Source organism: Erythrolamprus reginae, chromosome 3, assembly GCF_031021105.1.
Source record: "Erythrolamprus reginae isolate rEryReg1 chromosome 3, rEryReg1.hap1, whole genome shotgun sequence".
NCBI classification, from domain to species: Eukaryota; Metazoa; Chordata; class Lepidosauria; order Squamata; family Dipsadidae; genus Erythrolamprus; species Erythrolamprus reginae.
In genome coordinates this window covers 3,347,292-3,366,842 of record NC_091952.1, presented here as the reverse complement: position 1 = coordinate 3,366,842, position 19,551 = coordinate 3,347,292, and the positions used below count along the sequence as shown (strand labels likewise).

The following is a 19,551-nucleotide window of genomic DNA, read 5'->3' as shown; positions in this document are numbered from 1 at the left end:
TTACACACAAGGACATCAGTGGTGCGTGTGTCAATGCACAATGGAGCCAGAGCTTCTGCCCCTTGCCCCACAGACGTCCCCGGGGGAGAAGGTCTGGGACAAACCGCCATGAAGTCACTGCAGAAAGGATGGAAAAAAAGAGGAGCCTTTGGGCTGCTCAGCCTGGTCCTTGATGCCGACGGCAGAATTACGGCAAAGTGTGTAATGGCCAAAGGAGGCGGTTGGGACATTCCCCATCCTATGGACGCCATCAGGCTTAGCAGCTCTGGAAAGTTACTCCACATTTCATCTGTAGTATATTTCCTTCCTTCCTTTCTTCTTTTCCCTCCCTCCCTTCTATCCTTCCTTCCTTTCCCTTCCTTCCTTTGTTCCTTTCCTCCCTTCCTTTCTCTTCCTTCTTTCTCCCTTCTCCCTTCTTCCTTCCCCTCCCTCCCTTCCTTTCCTTCCTTCCTCTTCCTTCCTTCTCCTTTCCTTCCTTTCCCTCCCTTCCTTCCCTTCCCTCCCTCCCTCCTTCCTTCCTTTCCCTCCCTCCTTCCTCCCTTTCCCTCCCTCCCTCCTTCCTTCCCCTCCCTCCCTCATTCCTCCCTTTCCCTCCCTCCTTCCTTCCTTTCTTCCTTTCTCTCCCTCCCTCCCTCCTTTCCTTCCTTCCCCCTCCTTCCTTCCTTCTTTCTTTCCGTCTTCCCTCCCTCCTTTCCTCCCTTCTTCTTTCCTCATTTCCTTTCCCTCTCCCCCCCTTCCTTCCTTCTTTTTTCATTCATTAATTTTATTTATTTACTTATTTATTTAATTACTGTATATTTCTATGCTGCCCAACTCCCTGGGGACTCAAGGTGGCTCACAACATAAATTCATTCATTTGTTCATTTTCTTTCTTCCTTTCCTTTCCCTTCCCTCCTTTCCTTTCTCTTTCCTTCCTTCTCATATGCATTGACAAATTCTTCATGTGTCTAATCACAGTTGACTAATAAAAATTCTATTCTATTCTATTTTTCCTTTTTCTTTCTTCCCTCTATTCCTCCCTCCCTCCTTTCCCCTCCCTCCTTCCTTTCTCCCCCCCCCCGATTTCCTTTCTCTCTTTTCCTTCTTTCTTTCTTTCTCTTCCCTCCTATCCTTTCTCTTTCTTTTCTTCTCTCCTTCCTTTTTCTCTCTTTCTTTCTTCCCTCTACCACTCCCTCCACTCCTTCCCTTTCCCTGCCTCCCTCCCTCCTTTCTCCGTGTGTCTAATCACACTTGGCTATTCTATTCTATTCTTCCTTTTTCTTTCTTCCCTCTATTCCTCCCTCCCTCCTTTCCCCTCCCTCCTTCCTTCCCCCCCCCTGATTTCCTTTCTCTCTCTTCCCTCCTTTCCTTTCTCTTCCTTTTCTTATCTCCTTCCTTTTTCTCTCTTTCTTTCTTCCCTCTACCACTCCCTCCACTCCTTCCCTTTCCCTGCCTCCCTCCCTCCTTTCTCCCTCCCTCTCTCCCTCCCTCCTTTCTTCCTCCCTTCCCTCCCTCCCTCCCTCCCTCTCTCTCTCTCTCTCTCTCTCTGCACTGCTTCTGTTTTGCTTTCTACAGCTTAAGGCTTCAGAACCCAGCCAGGGAAACCTGCTTGGTGTCTCTGGCCTCTTTCTTCCCCCTCTTTTACCGCAGTGCCAGCCCTCCTCTTCCCCCTCTGCCAGTCCCACTCCTTGGCACGGGCTCCTCCGTTTGGCAGGGCTGCCTCGGCTGCCCCTTGGCCAAGGAAGCCGCTCACGGTGAGTCAGAGGCATTCGGCAGCATCTGACCCCAGCATTTCTCCCAACGCCCGCCGGTTGCAGAGAAGGAAGAAATGAGGCATTTTTGGCACCGTCTGTCAGCGTTCCAAGTAGCATCCGAGAAATAAATCTAGAGTCCAAGGCTTGGCCTTCTTCAGAGTTCCAATTTATTAACAGGGCCATGTTAGCACAATTGGAGAAACCCGAATCTAGAGTCACAAGGGTCTCTCCACCCAGGTTAGAGTTCATTTATGATAATAATAATAATAATAATAATAATAATAATAATAATAATAATAATAATAATAATAATAATAATAATAGGAGGAGAACAACAACAACAACAAAACAACAGAGTTGGAAGGGACCTTGGAGGTCTTCTAGTCCAACCCCCTGCTTAGGCAGGAAACCCTACACTACTTCAGACAGATGGTTATTCAACATCTGCTTAAAAACTTCCAGTGTTGGAGCATTCACAACGTCTGGAGGCAAGCTGTTCCACTGGTTAATTGTTCTGTCAGGGAATTTTTCATTAGATCTAAGTTACTTACTTGCTTGCTTGCTTGCTTGCTTGCTTGCTTGCTTGCTTGCTTGCTTGCTTGCTTGCTTGCTTGCTTGCTTGCTTGCTTGCTTACTTACTTACTTACTTACTTACTTACTTACTTACTTACTTACTTACTTACTTACTTACTTACTTACTTACTTACTTACTTATTAAGAAAAACATTAGGACAGGAGACGGAAGGGACTCTGGTGCACTTATGCACACCCCAAATCGGGAGAGGTTCTCTCCTTGTTTAGTTTCCACCCATTGCTTCTTGTTCTACCCTTGGGTGCTTTGGAGAATAGCTTGACTCCCTCTTCTTTGTGGCCACCCCTGAGAGATTGGGAGGCTGCTATCATGTCTCCCCTGGTCCTTCTTTTCACTAAACTAGCCCTGCCCAGTTCCTGCAACCCTTCTTCATAGGTTTTAGCCTCCAGTCCCCTAATCCTCTTTGTTGCTCTTCTCTGCACTCTTTCTAGAGTCTTTCCATGCATCTCCTCCCACAAGTCCATCACGTGAATCATAACATCTTCTGTCAGTGTATCCTGCAACTCCCAGCAACTTCCGGCCAGATGCTGAACGAAGGCTGACCTTGAGAACCTAAAAAGGAATGGGTCATGGCAGGCAGTCCAGCCCCTCCCTCCCAAGTTCCCACAGCAAGAAACATTCCAAAAGAACGTAGCATTATGGGGCAGGCCCAAACCTCCAAGCATTCTGGCTTCATCGTGACGCGTTTCAGAAATGAGGTGTTTTTGGCACCGGCAGTGTCCTCTCCCCTTCCTCTCCAGCAAACTCCTCCTTAGCAAACCACCCAGCTTCCAGGAAAGGAGGAGGAAAAATAAGTTTAACCAGTAAGACAGATTCAGGGATGCCAAGTGTATCATGGGTGGTGATTGAAACGGATGTCCAAGTGCCGCCTCTTTGTTAGTTGAGGCAGGCAGGGTTCCCTTGGGTCCCATTTGTTGGGGGTCCAGGAAAAGGGAGGGTCTATCTATCTATCTATCTATCTATCTATCTATCTATCTATCTATCTATCTATTTATTTGTATGCCTTCCCTCTCCGTAGACTCGGGGCGGCTCACAACAATAACAAGAACAATGTAAGAACAAATCTAATAATTTAAAAACACTAAAAACCCCATTATTAAAAGCAAACAAACACACAAACATTCCATGTATAAACTGTATAGGCCCGGGGGGGATGTCTCAGTTCCCCCATGCCTGACGGCAGAGATGGGTCTTAAGAACTTTACGAAAGGCAAGGAGGGTGGGGGCAGTTCTAATCTCCGGAGGGAGCTGGTTCCAGAGGGTCGGGGCCGCCACAGAGAAGGCGGTGGGACCCGGAGAAGGCCAACTCTGTGGGACCTAACCGGTCGCTGGGATTCGTGCGGCAGAAGGCGGTCCCGGAGGTATTCTGGTCCGATGCCTTCTCTTCCTGCTCAAGATCCCCAAGGACAATTGGTGGGCCACTGGGGGACACAGAATGCTGGACCCGATGGGCTTTGGCCCGATTCAGCATGGCTCTTCTCAGGTTCTTAGGTTCTTATGCGCCACCTGTGGCATGTGTGCCATAGGTTTGCCATCCCGTGTAGGGTTTCCTGCCTAAGCAGGGGGTTGGACTAGAAGACCTCCAAGATCCCTTCCAACTCTGTTATTCCATTTTATTCTATTTTTTTTTCATTCACAGGTTGGGACGGTGTTTTAATTCAGGAATTGATGCAGCCTGAGCCCAACTCCTCCTGCCTTTCTATTGGCAGTTGCATCCATCTGCCTGATCGGTTTATCTTCCTTTCTCTCCCTCTCTCCATCTTGCAAGAGCCTGATAAATGTCTCTGGGCCCTTTGTCTGCTCACATCACAGGCCCAAAGTCCATGGATTTACTCCTGCAGATCACAGACAAAGGGAAGAGTCTTGTCTTGGTGCAGGAATGATGGCTTCTTCCATGATCCTCTTGGTATTTGGACTCCTGACTTGAAGCCAACCCACCCAATATCTTTCCCTCATTCTGTCTCGGGTCCCGCTTTTCAGAGTCACATATATTGCCACAGAAAGATCATTATTCTCCTGATCTTTGTGGTCACACAGATGTTGTCTTTATCCCTCATAATCTGACTTACATTTGTCACTGCCGCCCTGCCTGGGATTAAGAGCTTTTATACCCTCTCCAGAACGTCTTCAGCCCATCCTTATCTCCTCTGGAGCCCGGGAGTGACAGCCATTTACCACCCTGATTTCTTCATTGTCAACTGCCCATTCCCCAATCATGCTGGTTGACAACCACGGTTAATATTGAAGAGTCACCCAATTTCTTTCTTTCTTTCTTTCTTTCTTTCTTTCTTTCTTTCATTTCTTTCTCTTTTCCCTCTGTCCCTCTCTTCCTTTGTTCAAAATCAACCTTTCTTTCCCTTTCTTTCCCTTCTCCCTCCCTTTCTTCCTCAAGATCAAACTTACTTCCTTTTTCTTTTTTTTCTTCTCTTTCTTTTCTTTCTTCTTTCCTTCTCTCCCTCCTTTCCTTCCTTCCTCTACCTCCTATCCATTCCTTTCCCCTTTCCTTCCTTTCTCCCTTTCCTTTCTCCTTTCTTTTATATACTTCCCTTTTTTTCCTGCCCTTTCTTTTCCTTTCCTTTCCTTTATTTTCCTTCCATTCCCTTCTTCTCTATTTCCTCCTTTCCTTTCCTTTATTTTTCTTCCCTTCTCTTCTTTCTATTTCTTTTTTTCCATTCCTTTCCTTTTCCCTTCCCTTCCCTTTCTTTTATTTTCCTTTCCTTTGTTTTTCTTCCATTCCCTTCTTCTCTATTTCCTCCTTTCCTTTCCTTGTTCCTTTCCTATCCTTTCCTTTCTTCCTTTCCTTTCCATCCGTTCCCTTCCCTTTAATTTTTTTCTCTTCACAAGTGCTGCAACCGAATATCTCAAAACCTGCCATTCGCATCCCTCCTCCCATTTCCGGCTGTGCCATTCGTAAAAGCTAAACTCATTCTTGGACTGAAGTAGCCAATGGGGACACAGTGCCTGGCGCTTCCTTGTTTAATCCAAACCATTCCGATCCTTCACTGCTCAATCCTTACGGGGAAACGTCTAACCAGCCCCTTGCAAAGATCTCTCCCACGAAACCTCCAAGCGCCTCGACACACCCCTGAGCCGACACACCCCTCATTCCATCACCAGCCGCACAATACCAGGCCTCGCGGTGGGGCGAGTAGTATTTCTGCGCCTACACAATGCTATCGTAGAACAAAAAAAATACTCGCTGCACACAGCCAGCGGAATTGTAAAAACCCACAATGGAAAATCGCAGCCCTATATCTAAGGTCCAGGCTGTTGTACGGTTCTTAGCTGGAGCAGAAACCTGAATTTTGGGATCCAGAATCCTTTGGCCAAGGTGGATTTCCAAAGCGGGCTAGGAAACCTAGACGCTGCCTTTTTTAAAAAAAAAATTCTGGCTGCAACCCGACTCATTTTTTGCTTCAGTGGCGAACTTGAATTCAAATCTCCTTGAATGGAGGGAAAATTGGGAGGCTGTTGAAAGCTTCTCTCTTTCCTATCGCCTTTCGTGGCCAGATGATCAACACCTGGAATGCCCTACCTGACTCTGTGGTTTCTTCCCCCAACCCCAAAACCTTCAACCTCAGATTGTCCACAGTTGACCTCTCCCCTTTTCTTTCTTTTTGGGGGGTATAAAATTTTCTTTATTTTTCTTCTCCCCCCTTTTCTAAGAGGTCTGTAAGGAGAGGGCATAAGCACACTATTTATTTATTTGTTTGTTTGTTTGTTTGTTTGTTTATTATTATCTATCTATCTATCTATCTATCTATCTATCTATCTATCTATCTATCTATCTATCTATCTATCTATCTATTGGATTTGTATGCTGCCCCTCTCCGCAGACTCGGGACGGCTAACAACAGTAATAAAAACAGCATGTAAATCCAATACTAAAACAACTAAAAAACCCTTATTGTAAAACCAAACATACATACAAACAAACATACCGTGCATAAATCGTAAAGGCCTAGGGGGAAAGAATATCTCAGTTCCCCCATGCCTGACGGCAGAGGTGGGTTTTAAGGAGCTTATGAAAGGCGAGGAGGGTGGGGGCAATTCTAATCTCCGGGGGGAGTTGGTTGCAGAGAGCCGGGGCCGCCACAGAGAAGGCTCTTCCCCTGGACAAATGACATTGTTTAGTTGACGGGACCCGGAGAAGGCCCACTCTGTGGGACCTAACTGGTCGCTGGGATTCATGTGGCAGAAGGCGGTCCCTGAGATAATCTGGTCCGGTGCCATGAAGGGCTTTATAGGTCATAACCAACGCATGCCTACCATCTCTGTCCTATTGTCCTATTGTCTTTTTTATTATTTCAATCATTACCTTCTATTATTATTATTATGTCAATACAACACAACAAATGAGATCACTATGCTGGATTTCGTATTTCATCCCCAGTCGGGTGCTTCCCAAGCACCTAGGATCGCGTGATGTAGCGGCGAATTATGTTTGCCGATCCCAGTAAAGCGGCCTTTTGCAATTGGCAGATGGTGATTTTGTCAATTCCGATGGTTTTCAAATGTCCGCTGAGATCCTTTGGCCCTGCGCCCAGTGTGCCAAGGACCACTGGGACCACTTTCACGGGCTTATGCCAGTGTCGTTGCAGCTCGATTTTTAGATCTTCGTATTTCACTAATTTCTCTAGCTGCTTCTCCTCAATTCTGCTGTCCCCTGGGATTGCGATGTCGATGATCCATACTTTCTTTTTCTCCATGATCACAATGTCTGGTGTGTTATGCTTCAGAATTCGGTCAGTCCAAAGTCGGAAGTCCCACAGTAGTTTTGCTTGCTCATTTCCCACCAGTTTTTTGGGCTTATGATCCCACCAGTTCTTTGCCACTGGTAAATGGTAGTTCCGGCACAAGTTGTTGTTGTTGTTGTTGTTGTTGTTGTTGTTGTTGTTGTTGTTATTATTATTATTATTATTATTATTATTATTATTATTATTACATGGCATCAGACCAGAATACCTACGGGACCGCCTTCTGCCACACGAATCCCAGCGGCCGATTAGGTCCCACAGAGGTGGCCTTCTCCAGGTCCCGTCGACTAAATAAAGTTGGCTGGCAGGACCCAGGGGAAGAGCCTTCTCTGTGGCAGCCCCGGCCCCCTGGAATCAACTCCCCCCGGAGATTCAAATTGCCCCCACACTCCCCATCTTCCACAAGATGTTAAAGACTCACCTATGTCTCCAGGCATGGGGGGATTAATTCCTGCCTCTCTTCTGACTATAGCATTTGAAAATGGTATGACTGTGTCATATTGATTGTTTTTAATATTAAGGGGTTTTAATTCAACTTTTTATTAATTGGATTTGTATCATCGTTACTGTATTTGTTGTTGTTGTGAGCCACCCCGAGTCTTCGGAGAGTGTCAGCATACAAATCTAATAAATTATTATTATTATTGTTGTTGTTGTTGTTGTTGTTGTTTAGATTTGTATGCTGCCCTTCTCTGAAGACTCAGGATGGCTCACAAGATACAAAAACAATGTGACAACAAATCTAATTATGTTTATATGAACTACTAACCTATATTTGATTGACATGAATGAATGAGTGAATAAATAAATAAATAAATAAATAAATAAATAAATAAAATAAAAATGTAAATCCAATGCTTGCTAAAGGAAGGGGTTGGGGGGGGGAGAATCTCAGGCTAGGAACATCCAAGTGGACAGCAGGAGGATACACCGAGCCCACCCCACCCCACAACCAGGGGTATAAGGTTCCTATGGGGTTTTTACACCCTCTTACCTTGTTACAGGACCAGTTGCTCCCAGTCCGGCCCTGGCATTTTCAGGAGAGGCTGAAGGGCTGGGTCTTGAGTGGACGCTTTACTGGTGGGACACCTACCCACTGCCCCCTCCTCACACAAATACAGGCCTGGCTCCGTGTGGCTGAAATGACCTCCATGGCTTTCCAAAGGCCCTTTGAAGGGAAGGGGTCATGCTTTAGGTGGGGGGCGGAAGTGTGTGTGTTTCCTTTATTTTATCCCCTTCCCCTTTTCTCTTTCTTTTCCTGCCCTCCCTTCCCTTTCTTTTATTTTCCTTTCCTTTATTTTCCTTCCCTCCTTCTTTATTTCCCCCTTTCCCTTCCCTTTCCCTTCCATTCTGTTCCTCCCCTCCCCTCTCCTTTCCCCTCCCTCCCTCCCCTCCTTTCCTTTCGCTTTTCCTTGGCACGCCAGGCTTTGGAGGGAAGGGGCCACGATTTGGGTGGGGGGCGGCAGTCCATCTGTGTGTATCTGTGTGTAGATTGCAGGACTTTGGGGGGATCCGAGAACGGGGGCAGAATTCATCTCTCTTGCAGGACCCGCACCAGCCCCGCCTTCCCCCTTCATCTGGGCTTTTCAGCAACCTGGAGGGCCAATGGGGGGGGCGGTTTCCTGGCCGGAATGGCCCGGAGGACGGCGAGACCATCCTCTTTCGCTAAACCGAGTTGGGGGGATGTTAGGACCCCTCCTAGCATCTAGGGTGGGGTAGCGGCGGGAAGAGGGGGGTTAGGAAGAGAGTGGGCGTGCCCAGGAGTGGAGGGGAGAATAGGGGGTGCGGCCCCGAGGACCCTCCCCTCCAGGAGGTTCGGAGGCATCACTCGCTGCCTGCATCCCCCCCACCCCACCCTCTCCACCCATTCCACGCCTGCTTGGGGAGGGCGTCGGCGCGGGGAGGAGGGGCGCGGCCCCGACGACCCTCCCCTCCTGGAGGCCCGGAGGCATCGCTCGCCGGCTGAAGCCCCCCACGTTCACCCACCCACCCCCTCCCACACCTGCTTGGAGGGGGGGTGTCGGCGCGGAGGGGGGGAGGAGGGGCCCGCGGCCCCGAGTACCCTCCCCTCCAGAAGTCCCGGAGGCATCGCTCGCCGGCTGCATCCCTTCACCCTCCCCACCCATTCCACGCCTACTTAGGGGGGCGTCGGCTCGGAGAGGGGGGAGGGGGCGCGGCCCCGAGGACCCTCCCCTCTAGGAGGCCCGGAGGCATCGCTCGCCGGCTGCAGCCCCCTCCCCACCCATTCCACGCCTGCTCGGGGGGCGTCGCCGCGGAGAGGGGTCGAGGTGGGCGCCACCCGGCCTGGCCGCTCCCTTCCTTCCTCCTCCTCCTCCTCTTCCTCCTCCATCCCCCGGGCTCTCCCCCCCCTCCTACCAACGGTCCGCCCGGAAGTCTGGGGCCGTGCCTGCCTCCTCCCCCCCCTCCCCGCCAACATGGCCGCGAAGTCGGACGGCCAGGCGGCCGCCGCGCCCCGCTGCTCCTCGCCCGCGCCCCTCCTGCGCCGGGAAGGCTCCGAGGCCGGCAGCCTGCCGCGGGGGGCGTCCAGGCGGGCCCCGGGCAGCCCGGCCACCGCCTCCTCCTGCTCCTCGGCCGCCCCGCCGCCCCCTCCCGCCTTCCTCCCTCCGCTCCCCCCTCTCCCGCCTCCTCTGCTGCCGGTGGCGGTGCCGGGGCCTCGGGGCCGCGCCTACAGCCTGCGGGATGGCTGCTGGGTGCTGGGCGCCTTGCTGGTCTTCTTCTCGGACGGCGCCAGCGACCTGTGGCTGGCGGCCGATTACTACCTGCAGGGCCGGCCCTTGTGGTTCGGGCTGACGCTGCTCTTCGTGCTCCTGCCGTCGCTGGTGGTGCAGCTGCTCAGCTTCAGGTGGTTCGTCTACGACTTCGCCGCCGCCGCCGCCGCCTTCAGCACCAAGGACAGCGGCGCCTCCTCCGCCGCCGCTGCAGCCGCCGCCGCCGCCGCCGCCGCGCCCCGCCTGGGCTGCTGCCGCCTCTGCGCCTGGATCCTGCAGGCCCTCATTCACCTGCTCCAGCTGGGCCAGGTCTGGAGGTAGGGCCCCATGGGCTAGGGAATCCCTTGGGGGTAGGGGAAGGACCTGGCTGCAAGTGGCCCAGGGCTTTGGGGGTCCTCTGCGTCTGTTCCCCCCCCTCCCTGTCACTCCTTGCATTTGTGACTTCTGCAGGTGAATCCAGGCACTGTTTGTAAGTCACTGGGTCATACCAGCTCAAAATGGGCTTCTAAAATTGAGGGCACCTTGCTTTATGACCATCAGGGGAAAGAGGCAGGTCCTTGTTCACCTGCTCCAGCTCAGCCAGGTCAGAAGTTAGGACCGGCCTGCCACGCCCCTTGGGCCAGGGGACTCCTGGGGGAGGGAGAGCCAGGTGCACATGGCCCAGGCTTGGACTTTTGGGGAGGGGGTATTATCCACATCCCCCCTGTTGCTCCTCGCATTTATGACTTCTGCAGGGGATATGGGCCCCATTTGTACCTTCGAGCAAAGTCCCTGGGGCAAGCCAGGTTCACTTAATGATTGCATGATTCGCTTAGCGACCAGCTCTAAACGGGGTTCTGAAATTGAGCCCAGGCCAGGTTTTTGTGTGGGAGGGAGGGGTTTATCCACGTTCACCCCAGTTGCTCCTGACGTTTGTGACTTCTGCAGGTGATCTGGGCACCGTTTGTACCTTCTCCCCCTGTGGGGCTCCCAATGAGCAAAGTCACATGCACTCATTCACTTAATGACCACATGATTCACTTAGCAACCAGGTTCAAAATGGGGTTCTAAAATTCAGCACACCTTGCTTTAATATCGGCAGGGTAAAGAGGCAGGTCCTCGTTCACCTGCTTCAGCTTGGCCAGGTCTGGAGGTAGGGCTGACACCACTGCACCCCATGGGCTAGGGGATCCCTGGGGGGGCAGCCAGGTGCACATGGCCCAGGGCTTTTGGGGTCCTCCACCCCCCATCATCACTCCTCACATTTGTGACTTCTGCAGGTGAATCCAAGCACCATCCTGCCTGCCTGCCTGCCTGCCTGCCTGCCTTCCATCCTTCCTTCCTTCTTTCCTTCCTTCCTTCCTTCCTTCCTTCCTTCCTTCCTTCCTTCCATCCTTCCTTCCTTGGTGAGTAAAATGAGGACCCAGATTGTTAGGGGCAAAAAGTCGTTTCTGTAAACGGCTTAGAGAGGGCTGCAAAAGCACTATGAAGTGATATATAAGTCTAAATGCTATTGCTATTCCTTCCTTCCTCCCTCCCTCCCTCCCTCCCTCCCTTCCTTCCTTGGTGGGTCAAATGAGGACCCAGATTGTTGGGGGCAAAAGGCTGATTTTGTAAACCGCTTAGAGGGTTGCAAAAGCACTAGGAAGTGGTATATAAGTCTAAGTGCTATTGCTATTAGTTGTTGGCCTCCTTTGCTGTCCAACAAATGGGTTTCACTATTGCCCTTCCTTCCTTCCTTCTTTCTTTCTTTCTTTCTTTCTTTCTTTCTTTCTTTCTTTCTTCTTTCTCTTCTCCTCTCTTCTCTCTAGTTAATTCTGTCCTCTCTGTTTCCCTTCCTTCCTTCTTCCCTCCCTTCCTTCTTTCCTTCCATTTTTCCTTCCTTCCTTCCTCCCTTCCTCCCTTCCTCCCTTCCTCCCTTCCTCCCTCCCTCCCTCCCTTCCTTGGTGGGTCAAATGAGGACCCAGATTGTTGGGGGGAAAGGCTGATTCTGTAAACCACTTAGAGAGGGTTGCAAAAGCACTAGGAAGTGGTATATAAGTCTAAATGCTATTGCTATTCCTTCCTTCCTCCTTCCCTTCCTTCTTCCCTCCCTCTCTCCCTCTCTTCCTCCCTTCTTTCCTTCCATTTTTCCTTCCTTCCTTCCTTCCTTCCTCCCTCCCTTCCTTCCTTCCTTGGTGGGTCAAATGAGGTCCCAGATTGTTGGGGGCAAAAGGCTGATTCTGTAAACCGCTTAGAGAGGGCTGCAAAAGCACTGTGAAGTGGTATATAAATCTAAATGCTATTACTATTCCTTCCTCCTTCCCTTCCTTCTTCCCTCCCTCTCTCCCTCCCTTCCTCCCTTCTTTCCTTCCATTTTTCCTTCCTTCCTCCCTCCCTCCCTTCCTTCCATCCTTCCATGTTGGGTCAAATGAGGACCCAGATTGTTGGGGGGCAAGAGGCTGATTCTGTAAACCCCTTAGAGAAGGCTGCAAAAGCCCTGTGAAGTGGTATATAAGTCTAAATGCTATTGTTATCAGAAACCCTGCCAAAAGACAGATGGCAACGGTCTCTGGTCTGCTTCCCATTTGCTGCTAGGCAGCTTGGCGAGGAGAGAGAGAGAGAGAGAGAGAGAGCTCTGGGGAGACATTGACCCTTGAGCCCCACTCCCTGGCTAATGGCTGAGCGGGGACTTCAGGGCTCTTCCTCCCCCCAAGGCCAAAAGAGTGAGCCATATATAAAGGTTTCCACCCCAAATTGCCTTGCTATTCCCCTCTGCCTGGGCAGAGGTTGGTGTTTCCACCTCAACTCCCCGAAGACACCCCAAACTGTGCCAGGGTGCAAAGGAGGAGACAGGGCTTCCTTCAAAGGCTGCGGAGGGCAGCTACCAACCCCCCCCCCCCCCCCCCAGTTCCCCTTTGTGCTCCAAACCATCTTCTGGATTATTTCCCCGTCAGGCATGGGGGAATTGAGTCATTTTCCCCAGGCTTATATAGTTTTATGTATGGTATGCTTGTGCTGTATGGTTTAAAAAATAATGGGTTTTTAGATACTTTTTAAATATTAGATTTGTTGATGGTACATTGTTTTTACTATTGTTGTGAGCCGCCCCATCTGTGGAGAGGAGCAACATACAAATCTAATAAATAAATGAATGAATGAATGAATGAATGAATGAATGAATGAATGAATGAGCCCTCTGCCCCCCCCCCCATCTAGCTTTTCCCAAATGTAACTCACAAGTTCCCATAACCGACACAGCCCCACTCAAGTTATAGATCAGCACAACAACACTGCGTGTTTTTCTCCCTTCTGTTGATGGACCTGGTGTTCCTAGGGCAGCTCAGGGAGAGGGCATCTGTCTGTCTGTCTATCGTCTGCCTGTCTATCACCTCTCTGTCTATATCTATGCACATATCTACCTATCCACCTCCCTCCCTCCCTCCCTCCCTCCCTCCCATCCATCCATCCATCTATATCTATCTGTCTGTCTGTCTGTCTGTCTATCTATCCATCTATGATTTATCTATCTATCTATCTATCTATCTATCTAATCTATCACCTATCTATCCATCTATGATTTATCTATCTATCTATCTATCTATCTATCTATCTATCTATCTATCTATGATTTATTTATTTATCTATCTATCTATCTATCTAATCTATCACCTATCTATCCATCTATGATTTATCTATCTATCTATCTATCTATCTATGATTTATTTATTTATCTATTTATCTATCTATCTATCTATCTATCTATCTATCTATCTATCTAATCTATCACCTATCTATCCATCTATGATTTATCTATCTATCTATCCATCTATGATTTATCTATCTATCTATCCATCCATCTATGATTTATCTATCTATCTATCTATCTATCTATCTAATCTATCACCTATCTATCTATCTATCTATCTATCTATCTATCTATCTATCTAATCTATCACCTATCTATCTATTTATCTATCTATCTATCTATCTATCTATCTATCTATCTATCTATCTATCTATCTAACTACGGCGCCTAAAACACGATTTGAGTATTGCCCACAAGATCATATGCTGCAACGTCCTACCGGTCAATGACTACTTCAGCTTCAACCGCAATAACACAAGAGCACGCAACAGATTCAAACTTAATATGAACCGCTCCAAACTTGACTGTAAAAAATATGATTTCAACAATTGAGTTATCGAAGCATGGAACTCATTACCAGACTCAATTGTGTCAACCCCTAACCCCCAACATTTCTCCCTTAGACTCTCTACGATTGACCTCTCCAGGTTCCTAAGAGGCCACTAAGGGGCGTACATAAATGCACTGGTGTGCCTTTCGTCCCCTGTCCAATTGTCTTTCCTCTCTTTCACCTATCATATATATTTTCTTTCTTTCATATATCCTCTCCTCTAAGTTCACTTTTACCCTTATATATATTACCACTTGTCTATTTTCTTCCTATGTATTTGTGTATTGGACAAATGAATAAATAAAATAATAAATAAATAAAATATCTATCTATCTATCTATCTATCTATCTATCTATCTATCTATCTATCTATCTATTTTTTATCTATCTCATCTGTCTCCTTCTCTATCTAAATGTATCATATATCTCTCTCTCTTTCTCTCTCTCTTTCTCTCTGTCTCTCTCATCTATCATCCATCTATCTCTCTATCTGATCACAGAGTATCGCCCCAGAATACCAGCTGGTTTGACAGCCTCTTGATTGAAAGAGGGGGTCACAATCCATCTGCTCCCCTAGCCAAAGCCTGCGTCTCTACCTCCTGCCCCCTCTGTTCCTTCCTTTTCTCCCTCCACCTTTTCTCCAACGCCCCAGTCCCCCCTCCCCCCCCCCACCAGCCAATGAAACCTGAGGAGAGGCCCCAACTGGGGACAGAGAAAGGGAGATGGGGGTCCGATAATCCCAGGTCCCTCTAGGGCAGCTTCTACCTTCTAGGCTTTTAGAGCAGATGCCTTCCCCCTGTGCCCCCTTAATTTCTCTTAACCCCCTCCCTCCAAACATCCCAGCCCTTGTCTTCCCTCCCTTGAGGGCTGCCATGGATCTAAAACGGATCTTCCTGCTGTGTTTTTGAAGCTGGGCATTGTCAAGGTTCCAGGCAGCGCCCACATTAAATCAGAACCTGAGTCAAAACGCTCCTCAAAGTTCCAGTTTATTGCCGGAGCCATCCTGGGCACCCACACTGGGAAACCTGGATCTGACTTTCCCACCCAGCTGAAAGTTCGCATCCTTTGTCCTCCCCCCACCCTCAAACGTGTCATGTTGTTCACTCAGATTGTGCCAGCGTGGCCAGTCCTCCTTCCGCTTCCACCCAGGTAGGTGGGCCTTGGATGGCCTTGAACCATCCAATGTTCAAGGCCATCCATCTCTCTCTCTCTCTCTCTCTCATCTATCTATCTATCTATCTATCTATCTATCTATCTATCTATCTATCTATCTATTTTTCTATCTATCTATGTATCTATCTATCTATCTATCTACCTACCTACCTACCTATCTATCTATCTATCTATCTGCCTGTTCTGTCGGGCTCTCTGGTAGAATCCTTCCAAAAATTCACAGGTACAAATTTCAGACACACACAGATTTGAAAATTCAAAACAATGTTCTTTATACTGAAAATTCACTTAAACCAAGCCCTCTTTTGGTATAGCAAAGAGCACTGGTCTCCAAACAAACTGGTAATTTGTACAAGTCCCTTATCAGTTCTGAGATACTTAGCTTGCAGCTGTGAAGCAATTCACAGTCCTTCTTTCACAAAGTGAAACACACTTTGCCCTGGTTTAGTTTCAAAGCGGGGAAAAATCAGCACACAAAAGGTCAAAGTCAGTAAAGCAGTCACGAAACACAACGATCAGATAATCCTCCACAATGGCCAAACCCACAGGCTGCTATTTATAGCAGCCTCACTAATGACCACAGCCCCACCCAACCACAGGTGGCCTCATTTTCTTTGATAATAATCTCTCAGTTGTTGCTGCCTATGCATCGCTCTCTGCATGCGTGGCTGTATCATTAACTCTTGTTCTGAATCCAAGGAGGAGCTAGAGAATTGATCTCCTTCTGAGCTGTCTGCCACACTCTCCTCCTCCCTGTCACTCATGTCTTCTTGGTCAGAGGAGCCTTCATCATCAGATTCCACCCTAGGGGGCAAAACAGGCCTGCAGCATGTGGATGTCTCCCCCACATCCACAGTCCTTGGGGCAGGAGCAGGGCCAGAGCTAATCACAACACTATCTATCTATCTATCTATCTATCTATCTATCTATCTATCTATCTATCTATCTATCTATCTGCACCCTCATGAGCAGAAGAACATAAGAAGAGCCCTGCTGAATCTCGGCCAAAGCCCATCAAGTCCAGCATTCTGTGTCCCACAGTGGCCCCCCAATTGTCCATGGGGATCTTAGGTTCTTATGATGTAGTTCTAAGCTTTCTAAACCGAGGATTGTAAATCTGGTTGCGTAGGGGATTCTGTTGCGAGTGGAGGAGTGGAGGGCTCTTCTAGTGTTTATGTCCGAAATGCAGTTTGGGTTCCAGACAGATGAGCTGTATTCAAGGATTGGTCTGGCAAAAGTTTTGTATGCTCTGGTTAGTAGTGTGAGATTTATGAAGTGTGGAATATATTTTACGATCGTTAGCAAGGAGGAAATAATTGTAAGCTGTGTACGGGGAATGTAAATGTGCTAAATAGATATAGAACTATTTTGTTAAGAAAGTAAATAACTAAGTGTCTGTAAAAAAGATGGAGAATAATTTTAAAAAGTTAAGATGCTATAAACAAAACTTTCATATGTGATAACACGAATGGAGTTGAAGAGATAGGTTTGAATGTAAACTGGATATCTACAATGATGGGCTGCCAAAATTTTACTGTCACATTGTGGGCGTGGCTTATTTTGTGGCTTGCTGGCCATGTGACAAAGTGGGAGTGGCTTGACAATCATGTGACCAGGGTGGTTTAAAGGCCATGTGACTGGGTGAGAATGGTTTACCGACCAAGATAAGTTTTCAAATCAGGGCTTGGACTCTTTTTCAGTTGATTAAGTCACATTATTTGAATAGCCCAAAAAGGACAAATGATAGACAGCATTATTGGTTGAGAAGCACAGGAACATTTTAAAGTTTTGTACTGAACCCACAAAGTTCAGTAGGATAACAGATTAGACAAGTAGCTCAATTTTCTTGAACTGCTGTAAAAGTTCAGTTCTAGATAATGATTAAAATGATTCAAGCATTTACAGGTAAAAACATACTATTTCATTATTTCCTATTTTAAAAGTAATTAAGGAGCACCCTAGGGTACTAGCGAAGGAAGGACAATAAAAAAACTGTTAAGTATTCAATAAATGGTGCATAAACTTACTACCTCCACTGCGTCTCCCCGCACCCCTGTGGGAGCAGCAGCCCATCACTGGGTGTTACTCTGTTGTTATGGTTATGATCTATAATTATTGATTGTGCCATGTTTCTTTTAAATGTATATTGTTGTGGTTGGCTCTGGCCCAGCTCCTGCCCCAAGGAATGTGGAGGTGGATGTGGGGGAATCATCCACATGCCACAAGTCTGTTTTGCTTCCGATAGAATCTCCCGATGAAAGCTCCTCTGACGAAGGAAGCGTGAGTAGCAGGGAAGGGGGGAGTTTGGCAGACAGCCCAGGAGGAGATCAATCATCCTTATCATCCCTGGATTCTGAACAAGAACTTATGACAGACCCACGCATGCGGAGAGTGATGCATAGGAGAGAACAACTAAAGGATTATTACAGGAGATAAGTGAGGCCACCTGTGGTTGGGTGGGGCTGCTGTAATTAGTGCTACACATAAAAAGAACAGCGTGCTGGTTTAGCCTCGTGGAAGTTTATCTGATTTGTAGTTTGTCAAGATCGTGGTTTTGCTGTTTCCCTGTTCAAGACTGTGTGTGGACTTTCTGGACTTTGGAATTTGGACTCAATTTCCCAGTTAGTGGGTGAGAAATTGGATTGCATTTAACCTGTGCCTTGTGTGTATCAGAAAATCATTTTGACATTTAAAAAGGATATTTTTTTCTTCTTTTCTGTTGATAAAGACTTTTGGTTTTCCTTCTATCGTGTGGTGTGTGTCTTTTTGGACTAATTACCCTGCCCCTCAAATTCTTTCTTTAACTATTGTATTCCACTATTTCTCCCGTAATGGAACATCCACCAAATCGAAGTGCACAACTTTAACTTGAAGTCCACAAGTCTTCAAGTGGCCAAGGTTGGAGACCCCTGCTGTAGAGTGTGCAAAGCCAAGGCAGGTAAGCAAGGCCACACCTTACTCTGAGTGCAAGTGGGTGTGAACTCAGCCTTGTAGAACCATGATTCACAAAGTCTCTTTGTGTCAAAACCTCCAGTGATGGAGCAACCATAACTTCTGGTGGCAAGCTGTTCCACTGGTTAATTGTTAGGAAATTTCTCCTTAATTCCAAGTGGCTTCTGGATTAGTTTCTGAAAATCTTCCTTTTTGTCAATCTTGCTGCCACAAGGCTGAGTTCACACCCACATACACTCAAAGTAAGGTGAGGCCTAGCTTACCTGCCCTGGCTTAGCACACTCTAGAGCAGGGGTCTACAACCTTGGCAACTTGAAGACTTGTGGACTTCAACTCCCAGAACTCCTCAACCAACTTTGTAGTCCAGGGGGGTGGCATTAAATGCCACGGTTTCCCTAGGGCAGGGGGTCTCCAAACTTAGCAACTTTCACACTTCAACCATGCTCTCTACATGGGGCTACCTTTGAAAAGTGTTCGGAAACTTCAGGTCGTGCAGAATGCAGCTGCGAGAGCAATCATGGGCTTTCCCAAATATGCCCATGTTACACCAACACTCCGCAGTCTGCATTGGTTGCCGATCAGTTTCCGGTCACAATTCAAAATGTTGGTTATTGTTGTGATTCAGCCTGAGGCTGCTCAGGGACCAGCTGTGTCTCTGCTGGCTCCATGCCCGGAGGAGGAGGACAGCGAAGAGGAGGGGGCTGAACAGTCGGACGGGGGAGAGGAAAATCAGGAATGGGATGAAGGAGAACATCATGAGAGCCCCGGGGGGGGGGGGGCTCCCCAGCCAGTAGCTTGGAGTCATTAGGTGATGACGCACAAGCCATCATTGACATGCGACAGAGACGGTCAGATCAAAGAAAGGAGCAATTAAAGAAGTATTATCAGCACTGAATTAGGAACAGCTGGGTTTGGGTGTGGTCCTCCTTAGCAGGGTTTAAAAGGCAAGCAAGCCCTTGAAGCCATGTGGAGTGTTATCAGTTTGGAGTTGCGTTATCCTGTCTTGTTTCTCGGCGTCTCTGTTCCTGGCTTGTGGCCCAGCAGCTTTGGAAGACCCGTGGGAGATATAGGTCTGCTATCTACAGCCTCGGCTTGGCAGCAAGAATCCTGTATTGCTGCATGGATTTTTGCCCTCGTGGATATATCTGAAGATACAGCATTTTCCTGTTTGTAAGGACATTTTCTGTTACCTGTGTTTTTCTTGAATTTTATAAAACTGCCTTTGCCTTTTATCAGTGTGTCTGGATTCTCTTTTTGGGTTGGTATTGGCTTCCGGAGTGACCCAGACAGAACAGTTATGACCTATAAAGCCCTTCATGGCACCGGACCAGATTATCTCCGGGACCACCTTCTGCCGCACAAATCCCAGCGACCAGTTAGGTCCCACAGAGTGGGTCTTGTCCGGGTCCCGTCAACTAAACAATGTTGTTTGGCGGGACCCAGGGGAAGAGCCTTCTC

General features: G+C 48.1%; 1 protein-coding gene across 1 annotated transcript in view; it reads left to right on the top strand.

Annotated features, from left to right (window-relative positions):
* Positions 1-9,517: 9,517 nt before the first annotated feature.
* Positions 9,518-19,551, top strand: part of XKR7 (XK related 7) — a 14,993-nt gene continuing 4,959 nt past the window's right edge. Inside the window, 1 exon segment of the mRNA XM_070744269.1 lies at positions 9,518-10,128. Coding sequence (XP_070600370.1) covers positions 9,518-10,128 — 611 coding nt within the window.